We start from the raw sequence: 15,105 nt of genomic DNA on the forward strand, positions 1-15,105 counted from the left end.
TGTGTCACCGGACGGGTGAAAACCCCTATAGGGGGCTTGGCGAGCGAGTCAGTTGATTGCAAATATGAATTTATTTTAATTACCGTGAGGGTGTAGTATAGGAAATCCCAGTTCATTAATACATCACAAAACCTGCGTGGGGCACCGTCACACGAATAAAGCATGACAGCGCAGGGAAGTCTGCACCTTTAGCTAGTGGCCGTGTCACTCACTAGACCAGAAGTACCTGTCCCACTGGAATTATTACTGGAGAGACTGCGTGCTCTCCGCTCCCGATGCGCGGCATGCGTTTAAGAATGTTGTCAAGTGTGTATTTTCTCCTTTAAATGCGCGGCACTGTCTTTCCTCAATAGGCAGCAGTGCTGTTTATTTCCTCTTATCTGGGCTCCGCCTCTGGTTGTCCTCACATCTACGCCCCACCCATAGTTCACCGCTCCCTGCTCTTGAAACAATCTGTCAAGCCCGACCCCCCAGCCTGCAGGAAGCGTGTTCCGCCCTTCTCCTGTCCTTGTCCAACTGCATTGGCTCCGCCCCCTGGAAGCTCCTGCACAACTCGCCCCGCCCTGTCCGCATCTTTTCTAATGCTCAAGCCCCGCCCCGGCCTCCTGCTGGCGCGCAGCGGCCCCGCCCCCTGACCGCTCGGATTCGCGGGAGCGCGCTCTGTCAGATTGCTGCCCGGCTGAGTGAGCTCAGCCTGAGCCTGCGGCGCGCGCGGACACGGATTGCAGCCGCTCCTGAGCATGCAGCGCCCTAGGCTTTGAGCCCCGAAGCATGGAGCCTCCCAGGGCGACCGTGGGAGCCCGGCTGCTGCTGCTGCTCTGCGGGATGTTAATGCTCAGCTCCGCAGCCCAGACAGGTGAGTCTGTGCCTTGGTCTTGTGCAAGGGTCTCTGTCGGATGGGGCCGGGGTACCTCTCCAGGGGTGCTGCTGCTACACTGGAGGGGTGGCTCCGTTCTGTTTCTAGTCTATCTGTGCAAAATGATGAGGGCGAGGGTTTTACACACTGCTGTGAGGACGCGCGTGTCCTGCTGGCAAGAAAGCTCCTCTGCTCCTGGAAGTGGGCTCGGGGTCTGGATGGGGTTTAGGGGTGACTTTATACCTCAGCCTTAATAGTGCTGATAATGCCACGGGTATGTGGTGTGTGTTTAACTGATACGACGAGACATGCAAACCCCGGTGTTTGTTGATGTTGATTTTTACAATTTGGTGAACAGGGTGGACGCTGCTTTGGAGAAATGGCATATGTGACCAGTGGCCAATCAAGCATATTCTGTGAGGGTGACGTGGGCGTATGCATCTCATAGGGGTTTAGGCATAAGCCTGGAGTGCGGTTCTTCACACCTTACACAATGGCTCTAGACTCTGGCAAGTGGTGTTTACCACTAAGAGAGTGAAGAGTGGTACTGCTAGAGGCACGGAAAGGATTTACCCTCCCACGAGAATGGGGCAACCGTGGAAACTTGGGGGTATTTCCCCCTGACAGGACGCGACCATGGGAGGATCTTGGTTATTTGCGTATCAGGGCGTGTGGGAAGTTACACCTGATGGGAAGACACGCGTGCCCTTAGTGTGGTGTGAAGGCTGTTTATCTTTAAAACACAGAGATTTTGTCCTGTGGGAATGTTGGGGTATTCACCCCATGCCAGATAGTAAGTACATGTGAGTCGCCATGAAGCAAGCAGAACATTGACTTATAGGAGCTTGGGGGTATGCACCACTGGAAAAGTCCAGCTGTTTGCCCCAGAGAATGAATACTTTCCCCAGCAGAAGTGGGCACATCAGCTGAGTGGATGTGGTACTCCCTAGAGCATGCGTCTTACTACTCTATCAAGGCGCTGCAGCTTGCTGCCGGGATGTGCATAGAATAGGTACTAATTCTAGAGGGCTTTGGGGGTTACTTCCCCAAGTGGCGGATCCGTTCACTCCTTGGTAGGAGAGGGGCTAGTTCTCCCACAGTTGATGCGACTCCACACACTCCTTCTGTCCTCACATATCTGACGTCTCTAAGAAGTCACACTACCAGCTGCACCTCCTCAGAGGTATTCTTCCTTTCCTCTCCTTCCCCCAGAAGCTCACTGTCTCCTGAGCCCTGGTTCTCTCTAAGATGGACTACTGTAACAGCCTCTATCTAAATCTTCCTGCCTCTACTCTCCGCCCTCTGCAACTCATCCAGAACAGGACTGCGAGACTTGTCCTTGGCCTCAAGCCCAGGGACCGTATCTCTCCAGGACTGAAATCTCTGCACTGGCTCCCAGTGGCTGCGAGGATTAAGTTCAAAACCCTCTGCATTGTCCACAAGGCCTTCTGGGGCTGGGGGCCAAAATACCTTCAACTCTCCCTTCCTAAATATCTTCCTTCTCGAGCTCTTCGCTCATCCGCCTCCAACTCCCTCAGGGTCAGCCGCTTCTCCAAGCAACGAGTTGGGGGTAGATCTCTCTCCGCGGCAGGGGCCTCCCTCTGGAACAGCCTTCCTGCCTCCCTGAAACTTGAGGAGAACCATCTCTGGTTCCGGAAGCACCTCTAAACCTTCCTCTTTGCTTCTGCTTTCTCTCCCCCTATCCCCTGCTAAATTCCTGACTGAAACTGCACTGAATCTGCAACTGGGCCACTCTCACCGATCTCGGTCCCTTGCCCAGCCACTCTCCCCTTGCACTGCCTCCCTTGGCAACCACTACACTGCGGGACTGTCTCTGTATCCCTACAGCCCCCCTCCCCAGCACTTGTCTGCACTTACCCTGCACTTGCCACCAGCTGGCCCTTATTATTTATCCTGTTATTCTACTACCCCTGTACTGCACTTTCCCCTCTCCCTTCCCCTTGCACTTTCCCTTCCCCCTCTGCCCATGCACTTATGCGATCTGAATGACACCTGGCCTAGTAAGATCGTTGTCTGTCTTCCCTTTGTTCCCCCTCTCTGCCTCATCGTGCCTTGAAACACTTGTGTATAGGCGCGTAACAAATGTCCTATCATATCATATCATACTTCACGAGGAACATGTGCAGAGTTTACTACAGAGATGGAGGTAGGTTTCTAGGTGGGTGGATTTTCCTGTGAACATATGACATGTATTTCCAGAGCAGGGGTGTGCAACTACAGGCCTTGTGGGTTTTCAGGATGTCCTTCAGTATTCATGAGAACACATTTGCATACATTTAGAATCATTGTATGCAAATGTACCTCATCAATAGGAATGAGGGTTATCCTGAAAACCCATGCCTGGAGTTGGATAACCCTGGGTGGGGGTGTCCCTCTGATGAGATGTCGCTTATGACCCACCTCTGAGAGGGTTCATGCAGTGTCCACCAACCCCAGGGAAGTGTGTAGCTGGGTTTTGCCACTGTGAGCTCAGGGTGAGTAGTTACAGCACCATATCATGTTGGTCATGCTTGCTGCTTGGTGAATGGCCCTGCCAGCATGCCCTAGGCCCAGCCGCTAGTAATGCTTTCCCTCTCCCAGAGCGACAGCCAGGAGGGCTTCCCGCACAGATATTGCAGGCAACTGTGCCAGCAATTTGTCTGCTTGACCTCTCTATTTATTTTAGCCATTTATTATGCATATTTATTCCAGCTTTCGTGCTGTTTAACTGTTTACATATTCCAGCTGTGTCGCTTGAGGGCAATCTATCCATTTTCTCTTGTTTTGCACTCTCGCTGTTTGTGTACTTCTGTGTTTTATCGCTACACCAGTGCGTATGGTTTGCTTGTTCGTGGGTTTTTATGAGTATGGTGGCCATATATTGCTTGAGTGCAGCACATGGTCAATGATGAGAATAGAAGCATAGTTCACATCTCTGACCCAGCTCATGCTTTGTTGACACCATTTACTCTATAGCAGTGGTATTCATACTGTTTGTTACCAACTTGCCCCGAGTAAAAATATTGTATGTGGGCCCCCAACCTAAAGGACCCAAGGATGTCCAGGGAGGGCCCAGGCTCTTTAAAATATAAGCAGATTACCTACTGCTTACCTTTTCTATTAAAAGCAGTCACTATAATCCTTTTTATATTAACAGTTATCTTAATCAATTTTTGGAGTGTCTGCACTCCCACCTGCCCGGATATCCTTCTGGCCCCACTAGCGGGGCTAGCCCCCAGTTTGAAGACCACTGCTCTATAGCATTTAATACCATGGTGCATGTCACAGCAGATTGTTTCGTGTGCTTTATAGGACTGCTTGGCTTTTTTTCCCATTGTAAAGCTTTTTACTCTATTATAAGAGGTTTGTTTTTGATTTATATCTGTTAAAAAAAAAACAAATAATGCACCTTATTTGGATTCTGTGGCCTGCTGGTGGTATTGTCTGTAGAATGAGGCTGTCTATTGGACACGTCCCTTCTTGCGAATGCAAGGCTTGACCCACTGGCATATATAATGAGTGAATCAGGGTTTTCAGATACAGTAAGTAGGTGACAGAACTTAACTTACCTAAAGGGGGGGATAATGCATTGCAGCAGTGGCAGCCCTGTGATATTTTCCTCCACCGATGTGGGGCTCGAAATTAGGATTGGATAAACAGGAGCTACAAGCAGCTCTTTGGTATCCAGCAGTAACCCGTCACCAGGAGCTATCACTGGGGAACGAGGAGCTAGTATATTGCGTTATACAAATCTGACTTCCACATAAAATGCAAACATATATTTGGATCCATTATTTATGACCCCTTATGCTTTAAATGTCATATAGATGTATCCTAATGTTTATATATAGATTATCCCTAATGCACAGAGTTAAATGCACATAGTTGTGCTTGTTTGGCATTGGTTGACCTGGGGAGCCACAAGTAGCTTCTAGTAGAAGTGGGCTTTACGCTAACCAGGCTCTTCTATGCTATAAGCAGGAGCTAAAGAGCTCCCAGCTCCCCTCAATTTCGAACCCTGCCAATTTCAACAAAGACAGTAATGTGCTGTCTACCACACGTCGAGTGATAACTGGTAGGGTGCTCTGCGCAGGGGTTCGGTATAAGGTTGATACATTGAGAACAAATACACTCCATCTCCTTTGGTAAATGTATTGAGATATAGGTTCTCTTTATATCACCACTTTATAACCATGATTGATGCAGGCATGATGGGTCATACGACTCGCTCCCTTTCTCTGGAGTGAAATAAATGCAATTGTTCACTGCCATCTGGCACGTGTATTCTTTATGTTTGGGGAGTGCGTCCTGTTTTTGGATTTGTTGTTTTGTTTTCAACACTTGGTAGCAATGAGGTTTATTTGAGTGTGCCATTTGCTGGAAGGGTAGATCAACACTCGTCTCAGGATGATCGTGTGTGATATGTGTTTGGTTTATCTGTGTTGGATGCTCTCAGCCTTTCATCCTCCTATAGCTCATCCTGGCCAGAAGAACACCCTGTCCCTCTGGGGTGTTCTTACCATGGTTGCGATTGTGTGCCGCTTATCGGACAGGATTGTATCACTACAATCAGAAATGCGTTCTTCGTAAAAGCTTGATATGGGAACCGGTCCCAAAAAAAGTAGGTGGGGGTGTTTTGGTGAAGCAGTTCCCGTGTGAGTATTCAGTGACTGGTACATTACCATAGAGTTTATTCACCCTGTGTGAAGTGTACTTGACCTACCCATAAAACAATTTAATAAATAAAAAGAAGAGAGTGAGAACACTCTCAAATCACAAATTGTCTTTCGTATTTGATACGTTTGTCTGCTTATTTTACTTTAGCACATTCATTTCCGCAATATTCATTATTGAATTTTTTGGAAAACAATTTGGAAAGACACAATGAATGTAACTAAAACCAATCTTGTGTCATATTGGCACTGGTTGTTCATAATTATTGTTTTTCAGCCTTTATCTCGCATGATTTAGAGATACTTTAATCTGGTCGTAGGAGGGATTTGTGGCGGGATATATATTCTCAATTTCGAAGTATTCCACATAGAAATTCGCAAGGCTTTCTGTGATGAATGCTGCGTGTCCTCCTGACAGGTGGATGTCTGCCTCAAGGTGTCTACGCACCATCTCTATGGTTTCTTGTTGCGGGATGCTCGTAGAAAGAGCCTCTACATCCATGGTGACCAGCCATTGTGTTTCTGCATCAAAAGCAAATGACCCCATGAGATTTAACATTGATGATGAATCCTTCACAAAAGACTTAATCTTTGGGACATTGAGGGTCATTACGAGTTTGGAGGCAGCCATGGTGCTAACAGCACCATGGCTGCCTCCAAACCCGTGTCCCGGTCTGTGGTGTCGGAATGGGGACTTACTGGGACATTCCGACCCTTGCGGACCCGGTAAGTCCCCATTCCGAAAACCATTCCCCATTCCCATTCAAGCCCCAATAGGGCTCAATGGGAATGGGGAAGGAGCTAATAACGGGCCCGCAAATAGCTCCCTGGTCCCTTAACGGGTCCCACTAAGGGTGGCTGGTAAAACCAGCCAGCCCTAGTGGGACCCACTAAGAGACCTCGGAATGCGGTGGTAGGGGGTTAACGGCACTGGCATCCTTACCGGTGCCGTTAACCCCCTACCGCCGTACTCGTAATGACCCCCATTGTCTCTTAGGAATATGTCCACATATTGTGATAGTGGCTCTAGAATTGATTGGATCCCTGATACTATGGGTCTCCCTGGTATAGGTGTCGCTCCCTTATGCACCTTCGGAAGGGCATAGAAGGCTAGCAGTCGGGGATGGTCCGGCATGGGGAAAGCCGCTTCTTGTGCAGACATAAATCCCTCGGCGAGAGCCCCTTCTACCATTGGGGCTATCAATGCTCAGATCGATGCCGTTGGGTCTGCTGGTGAACGTCTGTAACACTTCTCATCTTGTAACAGGCAGTTAGCCATTTTATTGTAATCTACGAGATCCATAATCGCCATTGCTCCCCTTTTTTCGGCAGGTTTTATGAGGATTTTGTCATTCCGTGCCAGGGAGTCAAGGGCCTGTAGTTGTTCATTCGTGCAATTGTTGTGCTTATGGCCCGAAGAGTTTAGAAGTAAGGATGAAAAAAGCGTGTGCTGGGGGACAAATGTGGAGACTCTGTCTCGCTTTGAGATGCCCTAGACACAATTAAGAAATGTTGGAATGTGGTGTGTTCCTATGGACTATGGGGGAGAGCGATACATAAAGAAAATGTCACTGTACAATATATTGATTATAGCATTTGGTGCTTACACTAGAAATTAGCTCCCTAAAAAGAACCCGGGTAAAAGCTGGTCATTTTGACTTTATCTCCTAGGTTGGGCTGGGTGCCCCTTCATATCTGATGGGTGGATGACTGATGCCTCAAACAAAGAAATGAGTCCTGAAGATGATTTCAAAAAAGACATAATCGAACTGGTCGATCTAAGTCATGTGAGATACATGCTGAAAAACAATAATTATGAATGACCAATGCCTATATGACACAAGATTGGTTTTAGTTACATTTGTTGTGTCTTTCCAAATTGCTTTCCAACAAATGCAATAATGAATATTGCGGACATTAATGTGCTAAAGTAAAATAAGCAGACAAACGTTTCAAATCTGAAAGACAATATGTGATTTGAGAGTGTTCTCACTCTTTTCTTTTTATTTAAGAAATTGTTTTATGGGTAGGTCAAGCAGAGGCGTAGGCAGGGTAGGGCCTGAGGGGCAAGTCCCACCCAAAATCTGTAAATGCCCACTCAGCAGCGCTGTGTGGACATTTACAGATATTTGTGTCATTGCAGTGGGCCCAACTACATTAGCGTCATGCCCCATTTGCTAGACAATCCTGGCTTCGCCTCTGAGGTCAAGCACACTTCGTGGAGGGTGAATAAACTCTATGGTATTGTACCAGTTACCAAATACTCCCATGTGAACTGCTTCACCAAAATCCCCCCAACTCTTTTTTGGGACGAGTTCCTAGATCGAGCTTTTACTAAGAACACATTTTTCATTGTAGTGATGGGGCTAGCGTATCCCTTCTTCCTATCCTGTTAGATAGGTGGCACACCCTTGCAACCAAGGGTGAGAACACCGCGGAGGGACAGGGTGTTCGTCTGGCCAGGGTGAGATATAGGGAACACAATAATAGTCTTTTTGATAATTAAATATAAGACGTAATGATCGTGTACTTGCCCTTTTTCTGTGTGATACTGTAATGTAGATGTAACAGGAAGGTCTGTATCGCCATAATACAAAACAAAGTAAATTTGAAATGACACAATTTTCATATTGCCAAATTAACAGATTACATTTTAAACTCAAGTTTCATGCATGTGATGTAAAAACTAAACTGGGTGCTTGCAGGCCTAGTAGATCCAAGAGAATCCCTCACGTGGTTAATCTTTTAAACTTCGTTTTACTCATGGCATCATTTCAGGTGGTGGTCCTAACTATCATTGAGAGGGGGATTGTGCAGTTTAGCTTTTCAGCCTCTGTATTCTGCAGCGTGAGGTGGCGGGCCCACTCTGAAGCGATAGCAGCGTGCCGATCGGGTGAAAATTAAAAGGAAGGCCTTTGGGGTGCCAGGATCATACAGTGGCGGGCCAGCGTCCTCTATATTGCACACAATCTAGGTTATTTCTTTCATTGTCAGATAGGTTTATACCATCGGACTCGTGCCAGCAAATGAACATGAATTGTGATTTTTATCATAGTGATTGTAGTCAATTCTCTTTTGATGGATATGGGTCATTTCGCTTTCATTACTAAAGAGGTTCACAAAACAGAACTGTCAGCACAGAGATGGTGTGTTGGGAACCATTAGCGATGCCCACATTGGAGTCTTGATGTCAATTACTCCAATTGATCATGTAAAGTTCACATTTTGAGCTTAGCGGCTCCTATCGCTGGCAGAGTAAAAATATGCTAAAACAAAATGTCAGCCATTGGGCCGGTCAAACACGGGGTGATCAGGTAGCTCAATGCCAGAGTGACACCACAATTCAGTCCGGGGCTATCATTAAACTTTTAAGAGTATCCCCTCAATTGAAGCACTGTTTAATTGAACATTTTGGGCATGAGCCGCGTATACTAATTGTTTTTAAAAGGAAAGCCCAGGATGGGAAACGTGTTATCCCTTTACAGTGCAGCCCTCTGGTTGCCGTAAGGCTTAGTTAAATGGCATATTTTATTGTACCGAAACATGTAAAATGTTCCAGTTTGTTATGGAATTGAACATAGTCTACTCAAAAAGTGGAACATTGTGTGTCTCGGGTCTGGGTGCTTCTCCTTCTGCTGCGGTCCATTTAGACTTCAGCGTCTCTCCCACTGCTCAGGTTTTCAAGACTAGGCAGTCCTCAGCTGGCGAGACCAGCCAGTCGCTTTGGACCTAGGATAGCAGCATCAAAGATGAGCTCAATACGAGTTTACGGTATGTATATCTCTCACCACTTCACTGGACACATGCTATAGACACGGCTGTGCATCCATGCGCTATAGAATGCAGCTATGGCTATGCAAATCTGGTCTAGCAGCTTGCATAGACATCACACTGAAACATGTGCCTCAACACCTCTGCCATTAGTATTCAGCGACAACCTATGAGAAATGTTTGTCTCGCTGGGCACATCGAGTCTCCTGCACTAGCACACTATCCTAATCCACCAACAGCACCCACCCATGTCATGTGTCTGACTGCGGGGCTGCTTTCTGGAGCATAGCCAGCCCTCCTAAATCCTAATCTGGCAGAATGCACATACGTATTCCAACCACAAGGCGCATTGAAGCAATACAAATGGGGAAAGGGCACTGTATGAATGGCAATTTCAATTACAAGTAAAAAATCAAGAAAAGAATAATTGATGTGGAACATCTAAATTACCAGGAGGTGCAAACTGCTGGTTATAGCTGTAGAGGCTGGCTATTTTAGCAGAATCTGGTACTGGTTGATGGATTTGGTTGTACAAAATGTGACCATGAAGCTATACACATACTTGCAGCTTGTTCCGTGCTTGCTGATTGTAACGGGGTTGAGTAGGTATTGTTGTTTAAGTCCTTTTCCTTGTTAACACTAACCTGTATTATTTTTGGAACAGAACAGACTGACATTTCAGAAAATGTCTAATTTTGCGAGTTATAAAATTCATACAATATGGAGGACAATATGTAACAATACAACACATTACCATGATATTTTGAAGGTTGCTTGACACCTGCAGTAAGGAGTTCAACATATTAACTCCTGGCACAGCTTGTCATAAGTGTTAGTATCAGCATGCGCCCCGGGCCGCCTCACACACGCACGCATTCATACTGAGTAAAACTCTCGGACACGTCTGGTGCTGTGGAGGTCCCGGCGGCAACTGCCCTACCGGCCGCGTTTATTCGTAACGCGCATGCGTACATTCAATTGCCATTGTAACATCCCTCCTTTTCGTTAAACAGAAACAAAATAACAGAATGCAACATAGCACTGACTCAATGTGAGTCGCTTACTTCAGGGCGCTACCGGCTCAGTCACCTGAGTCCATGATGTAGTCTTTGAATCGCACTGGGGGTTGTCGCTCCTGTCTCATCGGGTACCGACTGCTACTCCCGTGGGTCAGCAGTGGTACGACTTCATTTGGCACAGACTCCTCTTTCCTGTCGGCCTCGGGATCGACTTCCGTTGCTCCTGTCGCCGAAGTCCCTTCCAGTGCCCTCTCCGTGGTGTTCGAGTCCACTTTCTTGAATAGGGATTTGTTGCGGGTTACTGTTCCCGTTTCATTGGCCGCTGTTATCATCAACCCTTTAACGTGAGTCACAGTCCAGGGTTTAGGCTCGTATGTGAGCGACAGTTTCCCTGCTGGGTAGCGGTTCTTGACCAGTGCCGTATCGCCCACCGTTACCTCTTTGCTGTAGGGCTCTCCTCTCGCTTTCCCTCTCATTCCTGGTCACTCTTTCTTGGTGCACCCGGGCATCATCGATCACACCTGGCACTCTTCCTTCCAGCTCTGGGAGGAGCCCTCTTGGGCAGCGTCCAAACAGGGCTTCAGCCGGGGACACTCCTGTTGATTGATGGGGGGGTGGTTCTATATTCGCGCAAGAACTCAAATAAGTTTCTTTTTAGTTCGCCCCCTCCATTTGCCGAGATCCCAAATACTTTGTTCAATGTTCTCATAAATCTCTCGGCTTCCCCATTCGCCCTGGCCATAGTGGTGTTACCCTCCGGTGTTGTATCCCCCTCTCTTCCATGTATTTCGCAAACTGGTTCCCCATGAACAGGGCCCCGTTGTCTGAACACAGGATGTTCGGGAACCTATGGGTTGCAAACATTTTCTCGAGGGCTACAATGGTGTGATCACACCAGGTGGAGTCCACTAGCTCAACTTCGGGGTACCTTGATCACTGGTCCACGACGGCCAGGAAGTACATCCATCTGCCCATTGAGCCAAAGTCAGCGTGTACTGTCCCCCAGGGTAGTTCGCTCCTGTCCATGGACTTGATGAGAGGTGCCCTTTCTGCCGGGCTTGCGGCCTGACACGGCAAGCATCTCCGCCCGTGCCCATCCACCCGATCCTCTAGGTCGGGAAACCATACCTTTGGCCTCAATCTCGCCTTTGTCTTCGCAGCTCCTTGATGACCTGTGTGCACGAGTTCAAGTACTCTGAGTACTAGTGCACAGGGAATCACAATCTGTCTGCCTCGTAGGAGCATGCCTTCCTCTGAGATCGAGAGCTCGTCCTTCACCTTCCACAGCGCCTGCAGATCTCGTTGCGCTCTCGCCTACCACCTGGCGTTGTTGTTTAGAACCTCCTTCCACTCTCCACTCCGGATGGCCGATTGAATTATTTTGAAGATTTCGTCCTCATCGGATGCCTTGGTGACGACCTCTCTGGACAGTGCTACGGGCATGACCACTTCCACAAAGTTTTGTATAAGTTCCTGACATGCCACGATCTCCCCTTGGCCTTGCTCTCGTTTGCTGTTTGTGTGGCGATACAGGTAGTCTGCGGGATTGTTCGTCAAGGAGTCTCACCCCATATTCAATGAGTTACAGCATCCAGCGATCAATGCGTGGTGGGGGTTTTGATGACCCTCCGGCCATAATGGGGATGAGTGGTTTGTGAACGGTGACTACGACCACCGGCTTTCCAAGGATGTAGAGGCGGAAGTGCCAGCAGCCCCACAAGATGGCGAGCACCTCTCTCTCGATTTGGGAGTATCTTCTTTCCGTTTCTGACAGCGCCTTGCTAGCATATGAAATTGGACGCATGCCGCTTTGTGTGCCCGCCTGCATCAGTACGGCTCCCAACCCCACGGGGCTGGCGTCCACTACGGTCTCCGGCTCAACCGTAGGGTCAAAGTAGGCCATGGTGTCTTGATCAGATTGAGCCATCTTAATGTCTTGGAACGCTTCTTGTTCCCTTTTGTCCCGCGTCCATGGCACGTCGTTTTTGGTTAGGGCTTGGACAGGTTCCGAGAGTGATGCTAGTCCTTTTATGAAACAGCCGCAGTAGTTCACCATTCCAAGGAAGCTGCACACTTCAGCTGGTGACTCTGGTGCAGCGGCTTTGCGTATGTCGCTGACTTTTTCTGGGTCGGGGGAGATCCCCTTTGCATGAAAGATGAATCCGAAAAACTCTATGCGTTCCCTGAAGAACTTGCACTTGCTGCGGTGTAGTGTCAGGCCCAGCTCTTGCAGTCTTTGCAGTGTCAGTTCCAGCCGCTTCATGTGTTTAATTTCCGATGACGCCGACACCAAAATGTCATCGCTCAGGTTGAGAACTCCACGTAAACCAGCCAGCGCACCCCTGATTGTGTTCTGAAATACTTCGGCAGCAGAGGACTTGCCAAAGCTAAAACGCTTGAATTGATATAGCCCTTCATGGGTGGTGAAGGTTGTTATGTATCTAGATTCCGGGTGGAGTTCGAGCTGGTGGTACACAGAACATAGGTCCAATTTTGAAAATACTTTGGCCCCTTGTAATTCACTCACTATATCGTCCAGCGTTGGGGTAATGTGGCGTTCCCTTTTTATCGCTGCATTGGGTAGTTGCATGTCCACACAGATGCAGACAGCACCTAGTTGCTTTGGTTTGAGAGCCACGACGTTTGACGATACCCAGGGCATGGGGCCTTCAACTTTCTCGATGATATCCATTTCAATTAGAGTCTGTAACTCTTTCTCCACTTGCGTTCTGAGGTGGAAGGGTATCCTCCTGTACTTAACAGCAGTAGGTCTTATAGTTTTGTCGATGTGTAGGTGAACCGGTGCTGCTTTCGGCTTGCCCACCCCTTGGAAGATGTTCTCAAACTTGCTCAGGAGTTGGTCGATGTCTGCCTGGTACACTGCTAGCGTGAAGTGGATGATGTTGAGGGCCTCCGATGCTGCGCAGCTCAGGAGGGAGTGGGGGCTGACATTGGTTACATAAAAACGAGCCTTGATTGCATTGGGGCTGTGAGTGACCGGTGCGACGAATACTCCTACCTGTGTTGTGGACATAAAGGTCACCCCCAAACCCGTCCTCATTGACGCAGGAGCATCGGTTGCCTCCTTTTCTTGGTTCCCGTACCAAGATTGGATATAAAGAAGATTTCTTCATCGTCTTCTTCCTCCTCAGCAATGTTCAGTCTCTGTGTGTCCTGTTCCATTGCAGCAATACTCCGTGGCCTCCTGAAGTTGCTCCTACTTGCTCTCGCCGGACCCCTTTATGTCATCACCGGAGCTGCCACTCGGCACATTCTTGCGTAGTGGCCTGGTGTGTTGCACCTCCCACACACCCTTCACTTTGCTGGGCAGTCCTCGGCGTGCGGCAGATCGTACCCGCAATATTGGCATACTGCTGGAGACCCTTGGGCGGGAGACGTGTCTTGGCGCTTTTGGCTCCACCTGGATTTCGACTGGGTTGACTTCCCTAGGGCGAAAGCCTCCTCCCCCTTGCTAGGGCGTACTGCCGCGTCCATTTTAGCCCCCCTGCTCTCAGCTAGTTCATATATTCTGCAACTGTCCAAGATTTGAGCCAAAGTCATTCCCGGTTCTCTCAGGTTTGCCTCTGCAACTTACTGGAACTGTAGCCTTGTATCAGTTGGTTCTTGATCATCACCTCCTCATTGTCCCACCTGCACGTGCTCGATAGTTGGCACAGTCGTGCACAGGACTGATCCAGGGACTCATCGTCATGTTGTTTTTCCCCACACATCACGAACCTGTCAAAGTCCATGTTAGAAAGCGGAATGAAGTGGTTTTGAAGAGCCATCTTGACGGCAGCATATGCCACCACTTGAATGTTTAGTGACTCATAGATGCGTAGCACCTCCGTTCCAGCTGAGTACAGAAGTATAGCGACTTTCGCATCATCGTCATCTTCCCCAGTCGCTCTGAAGAACATGTCCAGCTTCTTTATCCATGTGAGCCACATGGGCCCGAGCTTGGAGGGTGGGCCTGATGTGTCGAACTCTGGCATGGGCGCCAAAGTGCCATGCTGCCGACGTGCCCCTCTTGCGGGTGCCGCAGTCTCCTCATCAGGGTCACTCATGCTTGCAGGTCGCACAGGCAGCTCACTCACGTGGCTGAGGCCGCAAACCTGCTCCCTTGTAGCACCTCTTCACTGCTGCCCACTGACCTGGATGACTTGACTGGGTGGTGTGCAGGCTTCCTTTTCAGTGACACCCTTGATCTGGGCCTAGGGGCGTGGATTGAATTGCTGGCTCTCCTGTATGGACTCGAAGAAGAAGGCCCCTCAGGCCAAGACCGCGGCTCTCCTTTCAGGATAACCGCGAAGGTTCCAAAAATTAAATTGTTTCCGGCCTGTGGGCCGCGCACGAGCACCCTCGCGGGCCGCAACTGCACCACAAGCGGAATCTAAGATGGCCAACCGCATCAGCGTCGGATTTGGGCAGTGTCAGAGGAAGTACTGATGTTAATTGTGAACGCAATTGTGATCCTCCCTCGAGCCGCCGTCCTCGTCGCCAATGTTAGCATCAGCATGGGCCCTGTGCCGCCTCACACACGCACGCACGCATTCATACTGAGTAAGACTCTCGGACACGTCTGGTGCTGTGGCGGTCCCGGCGGCAACTGCCGTACTGGCCGCGTTTATTCGTAACGCGCATGCGTGAGCCCAAACAGTGGCTCGCGCATGCGTACATTCAATTGGCATTGTAACACGTAATGATCTTGATATCACCAGATAATTTTTGTTGCAGGGAAATACACTTGCGAGTCTAGTCTACATTGTAATAAGCTATCAGATAC

General features: G+C 48.8%; 1 protein-coding gene across 2 annotated transcripts in view; it reads left to right on the top strand.

Annotated features, from left to right (window-relative positions):
- The first annotated feature begins 652 nt into the window (after nucleotides 1-652).
- Nucleotides 653-15,105, top strand: part of NPDC1 (neural proliferation, differentiation and control 1) — a 716,939-nt gene continuing 702,486 nt past the window's right edge. The window contains exon 1 of one of the 2 annotated variants that reach the window (XM_069609739.1): nucleotides 653-856. In XM_069609739.1, the coding sequence (XP_069465840.1) occupies nucleotides 772-856 (85 nt within the window). In that variant the 5' untranslated portion in view covers nucleotides 653-771. The remainder of the gene's footprint in view (nucleotides 857-15,105) is intronic. The other variant, XM_069609738.1, reaches the window with a different exon arrangement.

The sequence above is a fragment of the Ambystoma mexicanum genome, chromosome 8, assembly GCF_040938575.1.
Source record: "Ambystoma mexicanum isolate Mex_15411 chromosome 8, UKY_AmexF1_1, whole genome shotgun sequence".
In the NCBI taxonomy this organism is placed as follows: Eukaryota; Metazoa; Chordata; class Amphibia; order Caudata; family Ambystomatidae; genus Ambystoma; species Ambystoma mexicanum.